Source organism: Micrasema longulum, unplaced genomic scaffold (genome assembly GCF_059751315.1).
Source record: "Micrasema longulum isolate JH-2025_06_02 unplaced genomic scaffold, ASM5975131v1 h1tg000865l, whole genome shotgun sequence".
Lineage (NCBI taxonomy): Eukaryota > Metazoa > Arthropoda > Insecta > Trichoptera > Brachycentridae > Micrasema > Micrasema longulum.
Genome location: NW_028278057.1, coordinates 62,054 through 88,206, shown reverse-complemented (window position 1 = coordinate 88,206; position 26,153 = coordinate 62,054). Strand labels below are relative to the sequence as shown.

The 26,153-nt window shown below is 30.6% G+C and overlaps 1 protein-coding gene across 1 annotated transcript in view; it reads left to right on the top strand.

Annotated features, from left to right (window-relative positions):
* LOC148278531 (PAS domain-containing protein cky-1-like) overlaps positions 1–26,153 on the top strand; it is a gene marked incomplete at its 3' end in the record, with an annotated part of 144,676 nt that overhangs the window by 71,961 nt on the left and 46,562 nt on the right. Inside the window, exon 3 of the mRNA XM_088231268.1 lies at positions 2,218–2,399. Within this exon, the coding sequence (XP_088087394.1) occupies positions 2,218–2,399 (182 nt within the window). The remainder of the gene's footprint in view (positions 1–2,217; positions 2,400–26,153) is intronic.

The window sequence follows — 26,153 nt, the reverse complement described above, 5'->3', positions numbered from 1 at the left end:
GTTTTATGTTAACTCGAAGAATAATGAATTCTTTGATAATAATAAAATTAAAGTGCCTCGTTAATAACATTTACCTTCATTAGGGTGCCATCTTGCCAACAATTAAATCATAAGGTTTGCAGAAAGTCGATTATAATTAGTTTGTATTTACCTGATCTAAAAATGGTTATACTTGAAGAAATCTAAATCTCTCGGTTTTCAAGATCTACATCAAAAGATTTTTCCCAGGGCTTACGACCGATCATGAGTTGTTTAAATTGGCCACTTTACATACTGATTTCTATTCACCATTCTGCCTATGCTTGAATATTCACATTCTCTCAACTCTTCTTATTGTTGGCTTTTGTAAAACAAAAGAGTTCAAACCTTTTTCTATATAAATTGATTGCATAATATAAGTACACATATTTAATAACAAAGAATCTATATAAAACTAATGAATAGAAAATTAAAACCGAGCGTTTTCTGTTTAGGATAGTATCCATCTAACATGGCTCAGCCTGTTCTAAGATGGAGATTTTTTATCTTTTAAAGTATAAGTAGTTCTAAACTAATATAAAGGCTACTTCATTATAAATGCCTAGCTAATCAAATGTAAGAAATTAATAATCGTTATTATACAAATAAAAGTATACATATATTTGCTAAGAATACATGTTACTTAAACATAAATAATAGAGTCTAATATATAATAAAAAACAAATATAAAGTAATGTAAATTATTAATTAATTAATTATGGATAACTTATATAGCGCCATTTTCGTAATAAAATACCTCAAGGGCGCTTTACAAGGTGATTCTATTGTTAAGTTAATTTAATTGAAGCTTTTAAATTTGTAATTTAATTAAAATAATTTATTTTGTTTTCACGTGCTACGGATTTATTCAAATGATTTAGAGAACAAGTGGGTTTTAAGTTTTTTCCGAAACATCACTTCACTTTCACAGCCTCGCACCTCTGCTGGGAGAGCATTCCATGCCATAGGGCCTGCGACCGCAAATGCGCGTTCACCAAATTTAGTGCGCTGTTTGCGTAGAGGTATAATAACTTTTCCTCTCGCCGTAGACGTAGCTGATCTAAGCGTGAGACGCCTGTCAGCTAGTTCATCTGGAATGCATAGTTCCCTTAGATATTCCGGAGCCGAGTTGTGCAGTGACTTATACATAAGCCAACAGAGTTTGTATTCGACCCTCTGGAAAACGTAGCCAGTGTAGTTCCCGAAGTAGTGGAGTGATATGACTGAACTTAGAGATTCCGAAAATAAGTCTCGCCGCAATACATAAGAATATAAAGAATATGTGTACCAAGTATATAGAGTACTACGTTTTTATAAATCTACTTATATATTTTTTTAAATCTTGCTCCACTATTAATATTGGTGAGACGCCAAACACTTTAATTTACTTTTATTTTATTGATATTGGTGAGATTCTGGCCAACGCCTGAAAATGCTTTTCAATTTTTGTATTTCGTTTTAGACCATTTATTTCAATCAACAGTATTTTGAGTATATTCAAATGTTTGTAGACAGTTTTGATTAATCTCACCTACTTCAATAAAGGTTTGAGTTATTTTACTTTACATAAGCCAACAGATAAAAAAATCAAATATGGATGTTTAAACATAGACAGAATGATGAATGTTACACAGTGTCTAAAATGATATTTTTATCAGCCAATAACAGGTCGTAAGCCCTGTTAACCCCATGACTTCCGTTTCACAAAAATAGTTTGACTCACTGTTGCAAAAAATATTAATTTCGGGTTGTGGTCCCGTGGCTAGTGTTGCGGGGACTCATGGCCAGGGGTCTGAGGTTCGAACCCCACTCTACCCCAACTTGATTACCATATTCAAAAAGTTAGTTATTTACAACTCTTTAAAAATGTTGATTATCAGAAACCAAATATTTTTTTTAAATTTTATGATAATTTGTCTGAAACTTTACCCTGTTTGCATAATCTATATAAAAAATAATAATAACAGTAATAGTTGTCTGATTTGTAAAGCGCCACTTTTGTGAAAAGTAATTCTAACTAATATAGCACTTATTCAAGGCTAATTATTACTTTCTGATTTGCACTATGACAACACTACAAATAATAATTATATCAATCAAAAATAAAAATAGTATTATATGGAAATAGATAGTACTCGTAGGTACATATAAAGAAAACACTTTTTTTATTCATAACTTATTATTATTTTTTATTTTCAGGTTTGACACCAACAAATCAACGAAGGGTGCTAGTAAGCTGAGACGGGACCTCATTAATGCAGAGATAGCCAACTTGAGGGATCTGCTTCCACTTCCCCCCTCAACCAGGCAACGCCTGTCCCAGCTACAGCTTATGGCACTCATCTGTGTCTACGTCAGAAAAGCCAACTACTTTCAACAAGGTAAAATTACTATTTCTTTGATTGTTTCGTCAAGCAACTGTATTTAATTGAAATATTTTTTTAATTGAAAATATGTCTTCAATTGAAATTAATTGAAATATGGATTCCATTGAAAATATGTTTTTCATTGAAATTTATTGAAACAGAGTGATTTTATTGTGAAAAAATTCGGATAAGAATGAGGAAGCCTATGCATTTACGGGGGGGTTATGATCGATTATTGGCTAGTTTATGTAGCCACTTTACACACCGTGTAACATTCACCATTTAAATATTGTATATTACAACAGAGATGAAGAACGTTTTAGATAAGGTACTATAGAAGTCTAGGCATCTACAGGGCTTATGACCTGTCATTGGCTGGTTTAAGTGGCCACTTTACACACTATTCTGCCCATTTTTGAACATCTACATTCCTTCAATTCTTCCATCTGTTGATGCATAAGCCCTGTAGATGCCTAGACTTCTTTTTACCTTCTCTTAAATGTTCTTCATCTCTGTTGTAATTTACAATATTTAAATGGTGAATGTTACACGGTGTGTTATCCTTTCATATGTTTATGTTTGTGAAGTTAAAGAGCTGAAACCTTTATTTATGCGGGTGAGATTCATCTAATTGAATTATATCACCTTAACAGCTCCCCCGGGAATTGAATCCAGTCCTTGTTTACAAAAAATTGGACAACTCAAAATATTACAACAGAGCTTAAGACTTAGAGAATGAAATATAAAAGTTTTGGCATTTACTCAGCTTATGACCTTTAAAAAATAGTTTAATAAGCTACTTCACTCACTGTGTGACATATACCATTCTGCCCATATTTGAACATCTATATTCCTTCCATTATTACATGTATTGATGTTTGTGAAGTTAAAAAGCTGAAATCTTCATTGATGAGGGTGTGATTCATCTGATTTATTTCAACTTCATACTAAGTAACGCCTGAAAATATTTTTCAATCTTTATTCTACTTTTTAGACCAGGTGAATTTATCAACAACTCTCAGCTGGTTAAATCTAGTCCTTGTCTACAAAGCTTTCGAAACTCTAAACATTATTCACAATTTAGCCTATGTTTGAATATCCACATTTTCTCAATTTTTCCATATGTTGACTTTTGTGAAGTAAAAGAGTCCAAACCTTTATTGACGTGGGTTAAATTTTTTATCTTTTTAATTTATTTAAATACATCGTAGGTATACTAGCAAAAAAAATTTACTCGAAAATATGCGGATTTGACTTAATGATGCAGTTTTGTAAAGTTTTTAACGCTCCACAAACTGGCAAAATACACTAAGTCATATTAAATTTCATAAATCTGTAGTTTAAAAAATAAAATTCGATACCGGGTATTTTATTCAGGTCAAAATCTTTAAATAATTTAATATTTACTTAATATAAAATTAAAAAACGGAAAAGTAAAAACATGTTCTGAAATTAGCATATAACATCTTACTCTATTTAAATAAGATACTCGTATAAAAGAGTAAAATTGGAACAAAACTTAAATGTTTGAATTCTCAAAACAGGGATTTGAGAGTTGAAGTTTTTTGCCAGTATACCCACGACATTATACATCAGTATAAAAATAAGAAATATTGAATATTATGAACATATTACAACAGAGTGAAGAACATTTTAGAGAAGGTAATATAGACATCTAGGCATAAACAGGGCTTATGATCTTTAATTGGCTGGTTTAAGTGTCCACTTTACACACTGTAACATTCACCATTCCGCCCATATTTGAACATCTGAATTCCTTCAGTTTTTTCATTTGTTGATGTTCGTAGAGCTGAAACCTTTATTTATCTATTTATCTCTCTGTTGTTATATGTTAATATTAACAGCTCCCCAGGGAGTTGGATCCAGTCTTTGTCTTGATAAATTTGGAAAAACTCAAAACATTATTTTTAAATATTACTAGTTAATACTAAAATACCACCAAGAAGGATTTTTTTGTTGGTTGGTTGTAATTTACTTATAAAAGATAAATTTCACTTAAAAATAAATATCTTTACATCAACACGATAATTGTCAAAGTAAGAAATTGTGAGACTTATATTTGATTAATTTACAATTTTACACTACATTATTATCTATATATATTAAAATTCATGTGTGTATGTTTGTCTTTTAAAGACTCAAAAACTACTAGACCAATTTATATGCGATTTTTCGCAAAATCATCTAATTTACGTGAATTAGGTTTGTAAATAATAATATCTTCAATATGTTCATAAAAAAAGGTGGTAGCTGAAATGTGTTTTTCATCGAATTTCCAGGATTACACTCGACTAAAATGCATATAAAAAAAATCGGAGGATGTTGTTTTTTTGTATATTTAAAAAGGTTGTATTTTTACGTTTACAAACATCAATTATTTATAACGGATACTGAATTGATCAATTTCTGTTCAATTTCTTAATTTCTATATATTAACTTATTTTTTTATGGATTTTTAGTAATGCTTAAATAATTTAAACTGAGATTTGATGCATTTTTGAAAAACGGATTATTACACAATATACACCACTTTTGGTAAGTAGCGCAGAATTCAAGATTTGAAAAAAGAATTCTGTATTTGAAAATAATTAATTTTGTGTTTTGGAATTCAACCATAAACAAGTACCTAGTTACCTACTTATCAATGAAAGGTCTTTTTTCTTTTATATGGTCAGTTGTTGCATACTTTCATGGCACAATCAATTTTTCTTTTCATATATTTTTGGTTTCGAATAAAATGTCAATATCACGTCAAAACATGGCTGGCGGTTGAAAATGACCAAATTCGCGAAGGGCATGAGTTAAGTGTGATAATTTTAGAAAGCTAAAGGTAAAGCGTGATCCGAATTTCCTTCATTAACACGCGTTTTCATATTTTCTCCCTAGATTATGGCACTAGAGGGGTGGTTTTTGCGCAATTACGATTTGAGCACGACGAGGATTTTTACACAATCACATGAGGAGATTAAACAAATAACTAATTGTGATTACGAATATATAAAGTAGCTCAAAAAAGTGCAAAATAAATAACGCGTGACCTTATTTACAAAAAAGTTTGTTCAATCAGCTAATAGCAGGCAAGTCAACGTTTGAACAGGACAACGTCTGTCAGGTCCACTAGTATTATATAAACTCAAAACATCAATTAAATAATCTGATTAAACTTTTTCACCTTCTAGGCAACGCGTTGCGACATTTGAAAATTCTGATATAAATAGCGGCTACAGCTACTATTAAATAAAAATAATAAAAATATTATTCAAATATATAGGACATGTAAATTTTCGAAACTTTGAAAACATTTGTATGTATTTTGCTGGATAATTAAAAAAAATACATAAAAATTAAATGTTTTCATGAACACTAAAAATATTCAATTTTCCAAAAGCGCTAATTTTTGTAAGGGTGCGTTTTATAAACGGTCCAGTTTAAAAAGGGGCATACCTTATGAAGAATGACTGCCCGAGGGTGGATACATTGTAATGAATATTTACTCGTAACACCGGTAGCCAGTTCCCAGACAGATCAAATCTTCCAGGTGTGTTCAATAGTGCTATTTATTTTACATCTTGTAAGCCGAAAAAATATTTATTACGTGAAATAAAAACAAGTATGGAAATTTACACCAACTTTAAATAAATATAACCTGCCCATCTTCTTCCTCTTCTTAAGCCTTATTCTCTCCACTACTGGAAAAAGGCGTCCTTCAAACGTCTCCATTCGTTCGTATCACCCGCTTTCATCATCTAAATTTTACCGCCTATCAAGGCAATGTCATCGTATTCAATAATTATTAGACATGTTTTTAAAAATAAGTACTATCATTAACATTAATTAATATTTTCTCTAATCAACAGAATAACTAGAGAAATTGATAAATTAAATAATAAACTTTTAATTCCAATGGCAAAAATTGACTGATATCACAACAAGGAAAATATTTGCTAAGAAAATGAAAAGTACTTAATTATTTTTGTTCGGGTTAAGCACATTTTTGTAAAGTAAAAAAAATGTTTTCAAAAATATATTGGTGCACTGATTTTTTTATTTCGAAATGTAAAATGAATAAATATGCGAGCAAGAAATAATTGCTTTTCAAAAAGTAAGCGGTACTTATCAAACTTTAGTAACAAACAAAAAATTATGGTCACCCCAGTTAGTAAAAGTTGTAAGAAAAATTCGTATCCCGAGAGTTATAGCGGCACAACTCAAAAAAATCATTTCTACTGGAGAGCAGTTACAACTTGATTGATTAAGGTTCCTTCTCACACCCAGTATTGTACAGCTATTCGTCGACTTGCGACCTATGCGACTTACGACTATTCGACTTTACGACTACAATCCGCGATCAGTTGTCCGCCAGCGCTGAATGCAAAAATCGAGATTTCTAAGTAAGGTTATGATTATTTAACCAGAGACGAACGCAAAACAATATTTAAAAAAAACATAGAGAAACCCGATAAATGACAGTGACACGCTATTTAATTTTCGGCATATAATAATATCATCTTGCAGCGAAAGTAATTGTATATGGAAGGAAATTATTGCATGATCCGACTTACGACCAGATCGACTTACGACCTATTTTCGGAACGGATCGCAATCGTAAGTTGACGAATAGCTGTATTCTTCATATGTCCAGACACAGATAATAATCATGGAATAGTTAGTAATTTATTTTTTGTTTTGGCACTCTAACAGGCCAGGAGGCCCAATTTCAACACATAACACCCAAGCTTGAAAAAAACATTACAACATTTTATTTCGGTGTTCTTACCGGGAATCGAACCCCGAATCTACCGTGTGTAAGTCATGCGTCTTTATCACTCCACCGCGGAGGCTACCTAGACTTTTTTATATTCTTTTATTTCAATTAATTTAATTAGGTACATTTCTTTGAAAACACCTGTCTAGTGTTTCTGGCATGCAGAATAAAATTCCTGACGATTTCCTTAGCGAGATAGAGCGGCAATTGCTACTGGCTTTGCACAAATTGTCGGCCCCGAGCCACGAATCGTTTAGTTGACCAACAATCGTGTTTGGTAAAGAACCCAAATGGGTAAACTCAGCCATTTGGTGTTTTTTTTTACCCATTCGTCTCAGCCATCAGTTCTGTGTGGTTTTTACAAACGTTGATTATGATTTGGGCGGAATTCAAAGAGAATCGTCAAATAAACACGTTGTTAAGTTATTTTGGCCCGCGGCCGTAATAAAAAAGGCAATGCGATAGTGTGAAAATCCATATATCTAACCAATCAGAATTGTACGTAATTATGTGCTATTTTTTCGGAACATTTACAGAACGCTGTCAGTTGAATTAGTGAACAGTAATTATAGACTGTGAATTGAAGGTTCTTTTTTTAATATCCGCACAGTAAAATATCGTACAATCGTTGTATTTAAACCCGAATAAGCACTTAATGTAGCATACAGCACTACATTGGAAAATTATATGCAGTGTATCGTAATTATTTGTTAAGGATAGGTAAGGTGATTAGTCTTAGACTTTAGGTGCCAGTCCAGGAACAGTGAAATATTGCAGTGTAAAAGCACCTTATTTTTTGTATTGGGTGTTAACGTAAGGACAAATTATAACAAATTAGTATAAAGTGCATTCTCGTTTATTATTTTACTCTATTTATTATTCTCTCATAAAATAATATCGAAGTTTATAGCATAAAAAATCACTAATTTGTCTCTCCTCCAAATTTATGTTTCTGGACTAACTGAAGTTAACCTCTCGCATACAGAATAAAATATTGTTTTATAAATCAATTCCTTTTAAGTTCGAAAGACGTGTAATATTTACTGAGGTGACAATGCACTACTATTGGCTAGAACAATGGTAAAACTATTACATTCTATGTTACGCATTAAATAACATTGAGAACTTGTTGAAAGACGATTTATATATTTACAAATAAAACTTAAGTAAATAATTTTAAGCAAAACTTTTCTAAAGTAAATATTTACCCAGTTTCCTAAATATATTTGAGTGTCATTTATAAGCTAAACTGTCTAAATTGAAAACAGCAACATAAAAGAAAAACATTATTTAGAAAGGCTTATACCTTCGTTCTCCCTTCTCAAAAATATTTTCTTATTAATTCCCTAGGTAGTGAAATCCACCCTTATCTGCAAACATGTATGCAAACTTGGAATATCTTTATGTATATAATTTGTCTGTATGTCACTGAACTCCTAAACGGTTGGTGAATTTGTAAGGGTGTGTTTGAGAGGTTCTCCAGATGGTTTAGATTCTCACGGGACCCGGTAGGTGGCGCCGCAATCTAAAAAAAACAAATAACTCAATAGGCGATAACGACGAAACGAAAACATCGACATGTCAAATGTCACTTAGTTTATAATTTACCTAAAGTTTTAATATCGAAAAACGTTTGCTGAACCTGCTAATATTCATGCCTGCTAATAGTAGGCAAGCCAACGTTTGGACAGAACAACGCTTGTCAGGTTCGCTTGTTGTTTATGAAAAACAACTGGCCCAAGAAGTATAAAGATTAAAAATTATTTTTGGGCTTAGCTCATTCATCATTCAGCCAGGTGAATTTCATTCACATCAATAGGTTCCAGCTCTTTAACTTCACAACAGTCAACAGTTAGAAGAGTTCTGAAAATACGATGTTAAAACATAGCCATAATGGTGTATGTTACATAATGCGTAAAGTGGTCAGATAAACCAGACAATGACATGTTAAAGGCCTTGTAAACATCTAGATTTTAATATCTTCTCCTCTTCAAAATTCTTTTTTTTTTATTAAATGACATCCCTTACTGTACCAAAAACATCCGTGCGTTTTAGTGCTGTGTATTCAATACACTTGCAAAACCTAAGAGATTTTAAATCGAAAAAATGCTATATTCATAGGCAATTGCTTCAATCACTTATAGTGGAAGGCAAAAATGATAATATTTTATACCTAATTGCTAAAAACATTAAAAAATATATTTACTGAAGTTCGCAGCGAGAGCAGAGAGACTGCCCCTAACAAAGGCCGGAAAGCAACTGCGCAAAACTGGCGTACTGCAGCAATGGTACAGGTTACTTTGCTACTGGCCTATGTGATGGAGTAATTTATCTCTCTCGCTTGCGAATATACCTATAGCATCAAGAGTGAGACGTAAATAGTGTTTGAGACAATCGTATATTCGGTACTCTTACATACCACAAACGTCACATTGGTAAACTTTTAAATGTGTTAGTGATTCATCTCCGGTTTGTTACAAAATGCTTTTTCCATAGAAAAACTGGGCATACCCAGTAATTCTTTATTATTTAAAAATACATTATTTCAATCTATACGTAAATGTATAACAGAGATATGCCAAAATCTTAACCCAATGTTTATAAAATTTATAGATACTAAAGTTATTAGATGCAATGTGTACCAGCTAAACATCACCGAAAAGGGAGAGTAAAGTTTTAAATTAATATTTGAAACAATTGGTTTGTAATTTTTAATGTCAAATAATATAACTACAAATTTAGTTTGTGTAATTAGAGCCTTGACAATGGTACAGATATGTCCTGAAACTTGTAAGATTTTATTTTTTTTAATTTTTATTTTACATAAATTCAATACTCAGTGACATTGACTTTGTGCGGAATGAAATAATAAGAGAACGGACGCAGCAAGCTCCGGTGACAACTTTCATAAAGCGAAGGCAATACGGTTGGCTTGGCTATGTACTGCGAATGCCTCCTTAGAGCCTTAACCACTCTTGTCTACTTTACAAGGCATCAGGTTCTCGATGTCCTGGACATCCTCTGCTGACTGTTTGTCGGCAGTTCGTGTCAGAACTACGGGACACAAACCTGACTTGGAAGAATGTACAGGAGCTGGCTAAGATGCCTGGAGGATCTTTGTGGCGACCGTATGCTCCAAATAAGGAGCGGACATGGAATTATGAAATACTTAGTAATATTATTTTAGTTAAAGTTTGCTTAAATGGTTATAAGGTTCGCCGGCGAAATCGTCTGATTGCCAACTGATTCATTCAGCGACTGTACTTAGATCAAATTTGATTATAATTAGATATGTAAGGCTTTTATCACGGATTGTATCCTGATACAGGCTCCCTGAAAACAGGATTCCGTACACAGCTGTTGAAAGGCGCTGGCATTAATTATATTGTCAATTGATAAATGGGCTCTAATCCCATTAAGGCGTTACCTTGACAGAGGTACTAATAAAAGAACAAACGCCTTGTTTATAAGCGATATTATAAATTATATTTATAAGGAACTTGGAACTAAATGAATTGATATGAAATTAAATTCAATTCATAGTTTTAAATATTACATATTATTTAACTTATCACTGAAACGTAAAGACTCAGTTCGAATTAAATGGTATGTCTTCCAAAATATTTTTCAATCACAAATTTAAATCTCAAAAAAAATGTTATTGGAATAAAAAAAACTTTAAAAATTATAATGATTTAGATAAATTACAAAAAAAAATATCAATAAAACTCCTTTGTTTAGTTCAACTTTTACTAATTTTGACAAACGAGCGCTTTCGTCTGAGGCAGTTCGAGCCTCAAATATCATATTTGTTATTATATTTATTTAAAAGAAAAATAATATAACCAACAAAAAAATTACTATCAAAATAGTATTTTTTTATAATATAAAGTTTATATTTGAAGCACTAACTTTGTGGCTATTCATTGTAATAAAGTAAATAAAACAACTATGTTTTTAACCACAAATTTTTTTTTTTTCCACCGACCGGTTTCAAAGCAAACAAGCTTCTTCGTCAAGGTTTACGTAACTAATGAATTGATTCCTATTTTTTTTATCGTGTTTACTAAATACTACTATAAATAATATAAATAATATAAATAATGAAGCGATTCATAATAAGAAAACAATAATTAATAACCAAATAAACAATATTTCTTTTAGTACCCTCCTGTCTAGCTTCGAAAATATTGATATCAAATTACCACCCGTGTAAGGAAAAAACGACTTGATTTATTGGGTCCACGTGTACTATTTAGTAAACTCAATAAAAATAAAATACGAATCAATTCATTAGTTACGTAAACCTTGACAAAGAAGTTTGTTTGCTTTGAAACCGGTCGGTAGAAAAAAAAATATGTGTTAAAAACAAAGTTGTTTTATTTATTTTAGTATTTTTTCAGATTGAAAAAAAATAATATTAATGAATGTTCCTTAAAATATGTGAATTTCCCTATTTTAAACCAAGGTATTGTACTTGTAAGTTAATTTTCTTAAAAGTGTAAATATGTTCCACTCTGCTGCTTAAATAAAATTTAAAATATTACAAAAGTTCAAAATGTTGTAAACAATTTACCAGTCCTGAAGATGCTTTCTTTGACAAGAGCGCTCTTTGATCAAAATTAAATCAAAGAGGAACTAAACCAAGAAGTTTTATTGATAATTTTATTTGTAATTTTATTTTAAACAATAACTATGGAGTATCAATAAATGTCTACAAAAAACGTCAATATAATTATAAACTATAGTAAATGAACGTACAAAACAGGCGTGATCCGTTCATATTTTCTGTAGATGCGGCGCATCCCTTGAATATTTGAAAATAAGAATATGCATTGTATTATTAAAAATTATAAATATGAAAAAAAATCTAAAAATATTCCAAAAATTATCATAGAAGATATTCGAGCGCACGCAATTTATAGTTTTTACCTAAATACGTATGCGAATTTCCTATTTCAAGGTACCTTGGCCTTAATAGTTGATAATATTTGTTTGATACCCTGGAATCTGGATACTACTCTTCATTTTGAGTCCAATCTTATTACAAATGTTTGAATTTCCGCGCACTCGTAAAGTTCTTAACGTTCTTGTATTGTTCTACGAGACTCACAGAGATAAGAGCATCTAACTTGAGTAATGCAAAGAAAAAACGACCTTTGTAATGTATAGCACGATGTTTTAAATAGCGTGTTTTTTTAATTCAACCAACATTTAGTAGTAGTAGGTTATTTTAAGATCCAACAAATCTCACCTTAAGAATTCTGAAATCGCCTCTTTTTGTTCCATTCTTATTGTATTTAATACCTTCCTACATGTATACAAAAAGCAGTAGCCCGTATTTCAACTTGTAAATAAAAATATCGAACAGAATTATCATTTTAATATCAGTAGATCTAATTTCATTTTGTGCTAACTACCTATATACGTTTTTACTATTTTAAGATTTAATCCTGAAACGAAAAGAAATGAAAAGATCACCCGTTTATTTTTGTATTCATTTGCGAATATAAATCACTCGCTACCTATTACATCGTACATATATAATTACCTTGCAAATATTGCAACTTATCTATAGGATATACCTACTTACCATGCATGGTTCATCTATATATTGGATGGAACCAATGCTGCCTTAAAAAATTTACTTCTTTACAATCATTACATATTTACTTTAAGTATTAAAATCAGTTTTGAGTTTTAATTAGTTTGTTGTTAATTGTGTAAATCTGAGGCGCATTTGATGTTTATTCATTTACAAGTCTATTGGTTAAGCGGATTAATCGCTTAGTACTGAATTCACAAGTCCGCGCATGCGCAAATTGAAATCTTTCAAGCTCTGTGGAAGCAGTTCTAACAAAAAAAAGTATGTATATTTTAATATATTGTGACTGTTTAACAACAAATTTATCGGATTAATCGATTGATACGATAGTATTAAAGTAATTTACTATGAAATATAACTCTTTTATGCTGGTATTATGGCTCAAAATTGCTTTTTGGTTTATATCAAAACAAAATTTGCATGTTCAATTTGCACTAACGCACCCGCACTGTCAAACCTACCTTGTTTTTTGTTGACAATACATCGTATGCAAAGCATCTTGTGATTGTTTACCTACCGTGTTACATTACTCATTCAATATGTACTAATTAAATTTTAAATCAAAATGGTTAATTCAGAATAAGGTTTTGACACAAACTTTTTTTTTTAAATACAATCAAAACATAACATTACTTAAGATCAATATTTTTTTTATGTTTTCGAAAGTAGGTATAAACTATTTATTTTTATTATTATTTTCTTTATAGTCAAACCTCTTACCAAGTTCTCTCCTATACACGTTTTAAATTACTGTTTTTATTTACGCACCGACACAAACACATCCCTACACATTCATTAACACACATTCATATACACATAAATAAATACAAACGTCGCACACATACAATTTTATAAACTATTTTCTTATATATTATGTATTATAAGTTTAACAGTGGATTATTTTATTTGGCTCTAGTATTGTTTATATATTTCTACTTATTTTTTAATCTTCATAGCTGTAAAAATCCCAAATAAATAAAAAAAGTGTTTAAGACTCGAGTTACTGTGTTGGTAGTAGCTACATATTTTACCTACATACCCAGTACCAGGCGACTGCTTCCAAGAAGAATATTATGCATGTATTTCAGAAGAGTAAATGTTTGTGCATGGAGATTACTTAGTAGCCATGTAAATCCTTCAAAGTTAACGCTCTATTATGCGAGCCTTATTAAATTCACCTTATTTAGTACTCTCCATAGAAATCAAAAGGCGTACATACTTACAATATGTCCATAGCTTGAATCTGAATATGTATTTATGTTCCTTCCCAAGTTTTATTCAATAGTGCGTTAACATTGTGATTAAGTTAATAACAATATTTTGAATTTGCCCATGTAAATCTTTTTAGACAATTAATGAATTTAATTCTTCAGTTTATAAAGAAAATTATATTTGGAATCTTTTTGATAAGGAAATATGAGATTCTAGGCATTTACTGGACTTACGAAGTGTCATTAGCTGATTAATATTTATTAATTTATTCATTAGTTTACACAACATTTCACAAAAAAATAACAGTTATTTAATCATTTTTTTTTTTTAAATATATTTGGACCCCTATATTTAGTAGCCTTACGTGTCATGTACAAGGCTAAGGTACTCGGAAAAAAAAAAGTTTTTGTTTGTCTTGGAAATGGGATGTTCGATCACTGATTTTGGTTTATTACCTTTATGAGTCCAATCACCATTGTTGCAAAGTTCAAGAACAATGGCGCGTGATAACTACTTTTTACTACAGTGTGGATATCTGTTAAGGATATTCCATCTTTCCTGCATTCTGCTTCAAGATTATGGCGTTGCAAACTGAAAAATGGGCACTGAAATAACAGATGTTCTATACTCTGTGAAGAAATATCATCGCATGGACAATAGTCATCATTCCTTAATTTAAACCTATATAGATAACTTCTCATAGCTCCGTGTCCGGTAAAAATTTGGGTCGTTTCGAAAGTATTTTGGTGATGATGACGGAAGTTTGCTATTTTGCTATTTTTGCTTTGTTATTTAATCATACATAAATACAAGTAAACAGCATATGCATACATAGTACATTCATGTTATTTGTTTTATTGTATTTTTGTCAGTTTAACTAGGATAATTACCTCGTACTTAGACCGGCAAGCTTTTTAAAAAATAAATGTGTGTATTTTTTCAAATAAGCCGACAAAAAGCACAATCCCCTTTTCATTTTATTTTTTTAATATCTTCGACCTTTTTCAGACATCAAACAATATAAAAAAACTTTTTTCTTTCAACACAACATAATATTACTGTTACTAATAAATATTACTAGCTGATGTTATCGCTTTACAAACTGTGCAACATTCTGTGCGTGTGATGTCACTGAACTCTTCCTAAACGGCTAAACTGATTTACGTTCTGTTTTCAGTGAAATGTAGATATTTGCGCTGCGCGTGTTCGTAGATATTAAATCGAATCTTAAAAAAAAAAATAGTAGCATATTTTTTTTTTTCATCGACCTACTAGGGTTGCATTTGACAAGAATGCATATACAAAAACATGGAAGGAGGTTATTTTTTGAGTTTAAAAAAAGTTTGTTTTTGAATGTTTACAAACAACATTCGCTTTTTATGGATCCCAATCAGATTCTTTCCTTACATTATCTATAATTTCTTCTCAATTATTTATTTTAACTGGATTTTTGGCAAAACTAAAAAAACATTAACTGACATTTAACATATTTTTGAAAACCGCATTCATTGATAAAGTGCACCCCTGTTGGTGAGAAGAGTCGAGTTTTACATTCGCAAAAAGAATTCAATATTTGAATATTAATATTTTTTAGTTTTGGAATTCAATCATAACCAAGTACCTAGGTACCTACTTATAAATGAAAAGTCTTTTTCCAAGCTAATAGCAGGCAAGCCTAAGTTGAGCAGGTCAACGTTTGTCAGTTCCACTAGATAAATATATAATATAACTATTGAACCGATCTACTTCGATGTTCCATATACTGCAATTAAATAATTAAGCAATTGTGGATTTATGTGATGCTACAATTCGTGTACAAATTCAGTATTCTATGCATCATTGAGTACGAATGAAAGAAACATGATTATCTTGATCGCACTTCGTGATCCATAATAATGTATTTTTATGGTATGTGCATATAAAAAGGTCGATTAAATCTAGTTTAATCCATCAATCAAAAATTGTGTATAGGTACTGATCTTTAAATTTCAAAATATTTGTAAAATAAAAATGCTTCTCCTGATGTTTTAGATAGTCGAGAATGCTGGATCAATTTTAAATATTTTTTATAGTACCTGCAGTAAATGCGTAACCAATTTATTGATTTTTAAATTAATAAAACAAGTGCTTATAAAAAGTACATTATTGAAGTCTGGCGCTGTATTCCAGCTAACCGTTTACTCTTAACTCCATCGAGAAAGAAGATTGCTACAATTTTAATATAAGTCTGAAATGAATTGGAAACATAGTATAATAGAATTGCATATAGTAAAAATGTTAAAATTTTGACATTTAAATTTGTTAATTTGTAAGACATTAAATTGTTTATTGTAAATAATTTCTTGAAATGTTTTTTTTTTATATTTAAGATGACAAATTGGATACAATTGTACAAATCGACGTACATCGAGCAATGATCGCTAAAAATTGTAACCGACAAAACCAAAATTTACGGGATAATATTTTTTTATTTAAATTATTTATTGACCATTCTTGATGGAATTCCATTGTAATGATGTAATAACTTATTTTTACATATAAGGTATTACACTTTCACTTATTTTTTTTTTAGCAATATTTTTTCTTCTTTTTTGAATTAATAATTACTAAGAAATATATGTACTTAGAGAACCTGGTCCTATTTCAAATATTTATTTTATTGATTTCAATTTAAAAAAAATTTACATAAGAGAAATACTCGAGTTCTTATTATTTACTCAAATATTTAAATTTTTGGACCATTTCCTAAAAGTCGTAAATAACTTGTGTTGGAAAAATGGAAATCGACTTGTGGTAGATTGGGATTTGAACCTTGGACCTTTCACCCGAGAGTACACAATACTACCACGAGACCACAACTCGGTTCAATTAATAAAATTATATTATCATAATTAATTAAATAACTAATTATGATTGTCACGGTAGTGTATGTTTGAGTGCTTTTCCTTGTTGCTATTTTTTAACTATACAAAAATTCTGACACTCAAAAATAATGATAAAACGAATAGTGGTTTGGCTGGATACCAGATATTCGGCGAGTCCCTAAGCCGAATAGCCGGATATCCGACCTATTCTCTCTGACTTGTCACGTCGTGTTAAGTAGATCCGAGCGACACTGACGACCGTTTTTATGAACATGAGTCAATCAATTTAGTGTCCTTAATTTTATGAAATTCTCAGTTTAATGGAAATTAGTTATCCGCCGGATATTGAGCTACTATGCGGGTATCTGGCTATCCGGCCAAATAGTTATCATATACCCGTTTCATCTCTAATGAAAATCATATTTGATCATAAGCTTCCCTTATTTCCTGATTCATTTTTTCTTCCTCAACCCATGTAGGTACAAATAATAGATTGTAAAAATGTACCTGTAAGTATTTTCTCATACAAAAGAGTGATTGGTTAACTCATAATTATTATGTCTATAACATTAAAATACATTATTTGTTAATCTGTGTTGTATTTGTCAATAAAAAAATAATCAATTATATTTTTGTGTTTATTGATTTAAATGGAATTGAATTTAATTATTATTGTCGTATACAAATGCACAATCCACTTCACCAGGAAGAATGTGACAACGAAAATAAAAGTAACGTAAATGCTCCAATATTGAATTTACTCATTGTGTCCGATGTAAAAAACCTGTTTTTAAAGTACCCAGGTGTAGATGTAGAGTACTCCTTGCAAAAAGTGTAGTCAATTTACTGTCGATCGATAACAATCAAATTATAATTATGTTACGTGTTTAACTGGTATTAATTAATGTAAGTATTAATTGATCGGGTTGCGTTTGACCATTCGTTGAAATCTTCGTCTTGATACTGAAAAGACCTAAGTGAAAATTTCTTTGTATTTTATTCGATCAAAGTTTTTCATGACAGTACACCAGGTACTCGATCACAGGTGTTTATCACGTCAATTGAACGTCCTCCGTCACTTATCAGTAAGAAATTTTTATCGCGTCGATAATTTCCGACAAGTGCGGTAATTATGATTGAGCAGTAGAACCTTATTTTACGCGGTGTGGTCGGGACGTACTACACAGTACCAAGTAAAAATATATATATGTAAAAAAAAAACCGTGGTGGATAGGTTTTTTGTATAAATCGAGACTAAAAAAAAATATTATTATTTATTATACAGCGTGTACAATAAACCCCGCCACATCTAAAACCAGGTTCTGGATCAATTAATCCGGCGTTTCATTAGCCTAGCTAAATAAATGCCGGTACTATGATGGAAAAGTGTACTTTCTGTTGACAAGTGTAACTGTAATTTCGAAACGTTTTTCGGAAAGTATTCATTGTAATTTTATTTTATACAAAATAACATTTTTGATCAATACAATTTATTACGGGAATCACCTAATTTTCCTTTCAAGAGAGAAGACTTTCCATCCTTCGGCATAGTACACCATTTTGCAACAATTATTTTTCTTTTCAAGTTGTCAAACTTTGCAATAAGTTGCCTCCTTAAGTAAATAAATTCCTTGGCCACTTTTGAGAAACGCCTTAAACATAATAATAAACACATTTTTCGGGACCAGGCCGCGAAACTTCAGAGGAACATATCTCATGTTAGATCGGGTTGTGGTCCTGTGGCTAGTGTCTCGGACTCACGGACCAAAGGTCTGTGGTTCGAATCCCACTATACCCCAACTTGATTCCATTTTCTAATAGTGAGTTATTTACAACTCGTTGAAAATGGCCCTCAAAATTAAATATTTGGGTAAATCATAAGAACGCAAATATTTCTTTTCTAAAAAAAAAAAAAAAAAAAAAAAAAAAAAAAAAAAAAAAAAAAAAAAAAAAAAAAAAAAAAAACTTCTTTTTAAATCCTTATTCTTCGCACAAGCATCCCTTCCACAAACTCCAACTCCTCTCTCATTCGGCCGCTTTTCTTGTCTACGTCTAGTGCGTAAGTACAATTTAATTTAAGTAAGCAAGTACAATTTTAATTTTAAGTTAAACTTTCGTTGGACAAATACGTTTTTATCAAAAAAAAAGTAAAGGAGAGGTGTAGGAGTTTGTGTAAGGGATGCTTGTCTAAGAAATTAAAGATTCACTTTATTTTCAATGTGTATTAAAAAAAAACTTTAAAAAAAAGTCTTTTTAAAAAGTTTACCATGGGGAATGTTCCTATGAAGTTTTGCGGTCTGGCCCAGAAACCATGTATATCTTGACACGTAAAAAAAAAATATTTTCTAAATTTTTTAATGTTTATTAATTTAAAGAATACAACCATTGCAACGAAAAAAATATTAGCAAATACACCAAAATTATTTGCCAATAATGGATTTTTATATATAAGTAAATACAATGCAAAATAAAAGAAGAAAAAAAACGTACCCGTGAAAGGCCATTTCGTATAATTTCTCTTGTAAAATAAAAATATAAAACAGTTGTAATGAAAAAGAACATATTAATATTTTGAGTTTTTTTTTTTGTCTTAAAAAAATTCTTTCGTCAACTGATGCACACGGAGTAACTTCTTTTGATTCCTCCTGTTTCCTAGATCCTCTTCCTATCCATTTTCAAACTCATTACCTGATACCACATTTATCATTTTTTAACATGTATAACAAAAGTATTTTTAATCAATAATACGTCATTATATTATACATATATGTATTTAAATGTACAAATTTAGATTAATTCTTCTTTCCACCAACTTTTTTTTTTGGTGTCAGAAAAATATTGCATTTAGCAATTAGTGCGCCAAAGTGGATATATATTTGTACTCGAAGAGGTAAATAAATAAATTTCCGCATACTGAACTGTACCAAAAAAAACACATAAATGCAAGTGGGTGCTAAGATTATCCGTGCATGTAGGCGTATAGTTAAAATTACAAAACCGGCTTATTAGTTTTGATCCAATTACTTAGAAGATATAGTATGTTACATGCTGCGTTGTCATTCCAGTCTTTCTTGTATATCGTTATTATTTATCACTCTCTCTATATATTTCATTGTGCAACAATGCTTTGGGAAGATTTCATAGCCCGGTACTCGGTACCCAGTCTAGATTTGATATAATTATTGAACACTGATTCAAACATCAAAAACTCTGCGGTAGGTAAGATCCGATCTTTGGAAATACTATAATACAATAAAGGCCGAATACAAAAGATAATTCTATCATTACGGTGCCTTAAATCGGTTTATCAATCGATAAAATATGATTTATTGTATACCTTTCGAAAGTATATAAAAAACGAAACGTTTCAATATTTTATTAAATGAAATTTGCAAAGGTTTCGATGTATCAAGCTCTAAAAAAGCATGCCTTATGTTTTTATTTAAACTAGTCCAAGCAACGTCTACCTATTTTCATATCTATAATGCTAAATACGTATTCATTTTTACTCTCTTTTCCCTTTCTTATCCTCTCTTAATATGCATTCCTTTATAATCCTGTCCCATTAAGTAGCATATTTCTGTTTTTTTTTTCCTTAAGTAATTATTTTTATCTTTTCATTATTATGCTATATTTTGGGCTCAATGCTAAAATCACGAATATGCTAAATCATCATTTTTTATATTGTTACTTAACCTAGCCAGACCCATAAACCAATTTTAATTCGATAACTCAAGTATTAATTAAGCTGTTTGCCGTTGTAATCGTGAAATTAATAGAAAGAAGCATTTTCCTGATTTTGTTTTTAAATTTTGAAAAAGTTGTTTTTCTTTTTTTAATATTAAAATAATTAAAGAAGTTAATAATACAAAGGTCGATTTCATTTTATGTACATAAGCATTCGGCAAACTAACAAAAATGAATGAAATACACGAATGAGTAAAATATGTGAACGCGAAAACATGAACAAATTATTACACGGTCATAAACACTTCCAAAGATTTATTCTCCTGACGCCATATACAAGTATGCGCTGGGGTCATTTGGTCCCCCCGTTCGGATCATGCGTAATTTTTGGATGCTTAGTGAGGAGAAGGTTAACTAGCTTCATATAGTTAAATTTATTTTTAAAAATCTATTAATTAAGATGACTTATTAAAAACCAAATAATTTAAAATTTTATTTTATTTTTATCACAATATCGATTTTAGCATTTGCAAGATTTGTTGGAAATTATTTGTATATATTATTTGTTGAATTTTTGTGTGGAGTTTTAAATGTTTTAAATTTATTTTTATTTGATTTTATTTTATCAACTATTTTCATTTATCAACTATTTATTCATCAACGCCCAATCGAATGAGTATATCAATTGAATATTAATGTTTATATTTATTTTTTTTTTTTTTTTTATGAAAAAGGAAACGATGAAAAAAAACAGTGTTTAAGATAACATTCAGCTAGAGGCACTGAAATTGCGAATTTACTACTAGTTAAGAAAATAAGTAAATATGCATTCAATGCCAAAGTCACAAAATAAATATTCGCAAATTTGGCATTGCATAGATGGGTATTTAGTGAAATTGGTTAAATGGTCGGTGGTCAAATCTCGGTCTTGTTACACAATTTCAAATTCGCTACTCTGATAGTGTATGCCACGTATAAAATTAACTTTCGTGGTATATTTAACGCGAGACGCTTGACTCACACACAGAAGGTTCCGCATTCGATTCCCAGTTAGAACACGAAAATTAAAAATGCGATTTTTCTCAAGCCTGGGTGTTCCGCAATTTGGTCTCTTGGTCTTTTGTGGTCCAAAAAAAACTTGCGAAAATGCAGATTTGGAACTTTGGCGTTGAATTAACGATGCGAAATATTGTTTATACTAAAAATCTTCACTAAGAAAACCTGTTCGATGGAAGATTGAAGAAGTGTTCAATTATATTTTTCACATTTCACATTTCTTTCATATATGCTAACAATGTATATTATGCAATTTATTTCTTTACTTGCTTTGTACAATTTGTGAAAACCAGTGGTTCTCAGCTCGTGCTAACTAAATACGAAAATCATTATGTTAATTCAATACGAAACATATTAAAAATATTGACGAAATATTTAACATAAACATTTTTTTTTTCTACAAAACACATCATTTACTTTAGAGATGGCTCCTACAATGGTAGATCAAACGTTGGAATGAATCCAACTTACAAGGAGACGAAAAAAAGACGATATATATTTACAACAATTATAACGGACTCAGTATTGGTGTAGACATTTTTAACTGCACGTTGCATTTGTACAGAAAATTTCTTCATGGGGTCGATTATTTGGGATAGTTGCTGAATGTGCATCTTGAGCGGTTTATGCTATGTATATGTGCCGCATGTAATGTATATGTTTGTGTATGTTTTATATGTGCGTTCATGTGTGTGCGTGGATGGCTCGGAGTGTACATTCGGTATTTTTATATATTTTAATTTATTACCTCTATGGAAAACGCAAATGTCAACAATTATTCTTTTCTCACTTAAAATTCTTATTTATTTTTTATTTTTTTGTCACATTTAATGTTGATAATTCATAAAATATGAATTATCACTTCCTACTGAACCGTATAAAATGCAGTTTGTCAGCAGGTGTTTATGGTTTATTTCTAATATATATACATAATAAATATTATAACATATACAAATTCTTATTACCATGGAAAAAAATATATATATATTCCCATGTATATCGAAAATAAATAAAAAAATGTCCAAATAAAAAAAACGACGTCTTTCTTTTGAGCCAGATAAGATTTTTTGATTGTTTATATTTAATCGGAGCATATTATACATTTTTGGTTTATTGTACTCTAGTGTTCTTTTCTTGTTTAAAAAAAAATTGTTGTGGCTAGCATAAAGGTTCAATTTAAGCGATGATTTTCCCTGTCAGGAAATAATAATTTAAATCGACTCATACATTGAATTGCATTCGTTAATTATTGAGTAGTTGATTGTCACGCCGATAGATGGCGGGATCGTTTTTCGCGTGGTCAGCAATGTCGTATGATTCACAGCCGACGAAATTTCCGGCTGTTGTTTTTTGTAAACGCGAGGATACCGTTTTTTTGCTCGCGCTCTGACTTGTGTTTTTCAAGACAGACTTCTTTTTCATAAAGATTTTCATCGCTGCATTGTGCTGATCCAACCCAAATGATATCAATCACTCCAATGAATTTTTGGGAGATAATTTTTGTATGTTGAACTGCTGATATTTGAACAACTAAACGCATCGCATTAAAAAAGTATGATAAGATTATCAAGTTACTATTTAGACGTGAAGGAGCTTATTATAAAATAATAATCTAATAATCAAAAACATGTCTTTTTAATTTTGATTTATTTTTACACGCTGTTTGCCGATCGCTCCCCCGGACATATTTTAGACTGTGGTCGGCGGCGGGGGGTAGGAAGTTGTATTGAGGATGGCAGCGGAGGAACAATAGTCAACGGTGGCATCCTAAGCCCAAGTTAGCAAGAGGGGTTAATGTCTTGGCGTCAGGCGGTAACCTGCTGTAAAAAATAAATCAAACAACAAATCTCCTAGTCAGTGTTCGCTGACTGCTAGAACCTAGAATACTATACATGCTTTGTATAATATGTATGTAGATGGTTATAATGACATTTCGGCCCGCAACTCGGAGAAAAATTGTCAATCTGGCAGACTAGAAAAATGTTGCCTATGCCTGATATGCATTTTAATAATACGTAATAAAACAGTACATTCATTTCGCATAATGTTTTACAAGTAAAACCAACATTCATTCGATTTTTCAATATTGTAAATATTTGTAATATAATATTTAACTCTCATCAATCGAGTGATTTAATCAGCTTTAGCAATCAGATATCATTAATCAAATCATTGGATGCTCTTGAAGAATGGAAGTAATTAAATATTAGAATTCTGTGTGGGCTTATATCATTGTGTAAGACGCAAGATGCACGCCACGGTAATTAAACTGTTTAATTCTCTATCTATCATTTCAAGCATTCGTTGAATTATCAATCAACACTGTCTTGCTGCTTTATTCTCCACACAAATTCAATTAATTAAGTCTAGTTCATTGATTAACTTCATTAACGATTTATATGAACTAAATTTAAGACTTTATTTTCAAATTGAAATTTACACACTCATTTGTTTATCCATGAAAGCAAACTTAGATTTTTTTAACAAACTGTAAATGTTATATTATAAAGTTTAGTCTTCTTGAAAGCATTTCAATTTATTGCAACAGAGATAATCATTTTTGAGAAGAGAATATGGAAGTTTAAGCATTTACAGGGCTTATGACTTGCCTTTGGCTGGTTTAAGTGGCCACTTTACACACGTGTAACTTTCACTATTCTGCCTATGTTTGAACATCCACTCTTCCATCTGTTGACATTAAAGAGATAAGGAATCAGAGGGGAACATAATTTTACTATAATGAATAACCACAAAGTTACTGCTTTAAATAAAAAAAATATATTTAGATATATTTTTGCTGCAATGTTTGTCTTTTGTCAATAGTCATTAGTTCTTTCGACTTCTCCGGACCAACGGCGTGAAGAAACGAGGCCCGCACTCTTTTTAGCTTGACAACAATACCACATTTCCATGTTATAAGGATGAGGTTGTATATTTGTAGTAGTTTAGCCTTTGTGCCAAATAAGAGTTCCACCTTTTCTGAAGAATCAAATCCTTATCCGAGTTCCTAGTAAAATGGTTATGATTGATAGTTGTATATTTGTCTTTATTCAATTGTATAGCTACCACTGATCTTGTCATACATCCTGGACTGATTAGTTTAACTTTGTAAAACATGCGATTAAAGTCACTGCATGGTTGGTATACCAACGCAATGCCCTAAGAGCCATTGGTGTAGAAAGAATAATGATAATGGTACTTTCTTTCACTTTTGAATTGTATGTTGTTTTTTTTCAATGTTTTGAACGATTTATATGTAAAAACTTTGTGAGCGGTAAAATGAATGAAACATGTGTGAAATTGCGATTTCAAATAAATTTAACAATTTATTTTTTGTTCAAGGTACCAAAATTTGGAAAGAGCTACCCCTTCTAAATATATCTTTAGAACCCTAATTTTCCTGTCCTCTTTCTGTACCTTTGCCTAATCTCACATTCTAGTCATTCCTTTCCTAATCGTATAAGGTGAACATCCAAAAATTTTTAATTTCTATATTTATATGTGCAAGATATGCCCACTGAAAAACAGTTGTAATTCGAAAACGGTTTTTTTAGTACAGATTTTTCACCTGTCTATTGACAGTTGGTTGAAAAATACTCGTAAATAAGTCCGCCAAAGTGCAAACTTTATAAATTTAATTCAAGAAAACAACAGCTATCACAACAAAAATACAACGTAACAGGCCAATTATAGTTTTCTGTATATTAATACAAATAAAAAAAAAAGTATTGTGTTAAGTCACTCCATATCACTCCAATAGTAAAAAAAAGAATTACAATAGTAATGAAATACCACATAAATATATAAAAAAAATGTTTTTCGTTGTTAACTCGATTTTAAGAAAACCTTTTTGTGAACGGGTCCACAACGAGCGACCCTTAATATATTTAAGTAATTAAGGTTTAAATCAATAAATAAACATGAATGAATATATGGTAAAATGTTATTCAATAACATTTACTAAAAGTACAACATTTTTTTTACGCACAATTATACGATCAAAGATAATTCCATATCACGGTGTAGCGAGATTAGAGACTTGGAAGTTATTCTTGATAATATATTGCTGTTCTGGTCTCATATAAATTCTATTGTTGAAAAAACCTACCAAGTGCTGGGCTTCATTTTAAGAATTTTCAAACCTTTAAAAAAACCAAATACATTAAAAACTTTAAACAACACTTTTGTACGCAGTAATTTGGAGTTTGCATCCGTTGTGAGGAGCCCACAATACATAACAAACATAGAAAAGATTGAAAATGTTCAACGAATTTTTTTTAAATACCTAGATTATAAAAACAATAAAACGCTTTGTACTTACAGCTAATCTGCCAAACAAAATGGATTGTTTACCCTTTAAAATAGACGCACTGTATCTGGATTATGATATTTACATAAATTATTAAATAATAAAGTTAATTAATCAATAAATAAGTATTTATTGCATCTGCCAGTCTGTAGCACTAACTATGCACAACACTTTTTCCTCTATCGTTCTTGCTCTAACTATAATGTTTTTTTTTCATCTATTGATATATTTTACATACCCCTTAATTTTT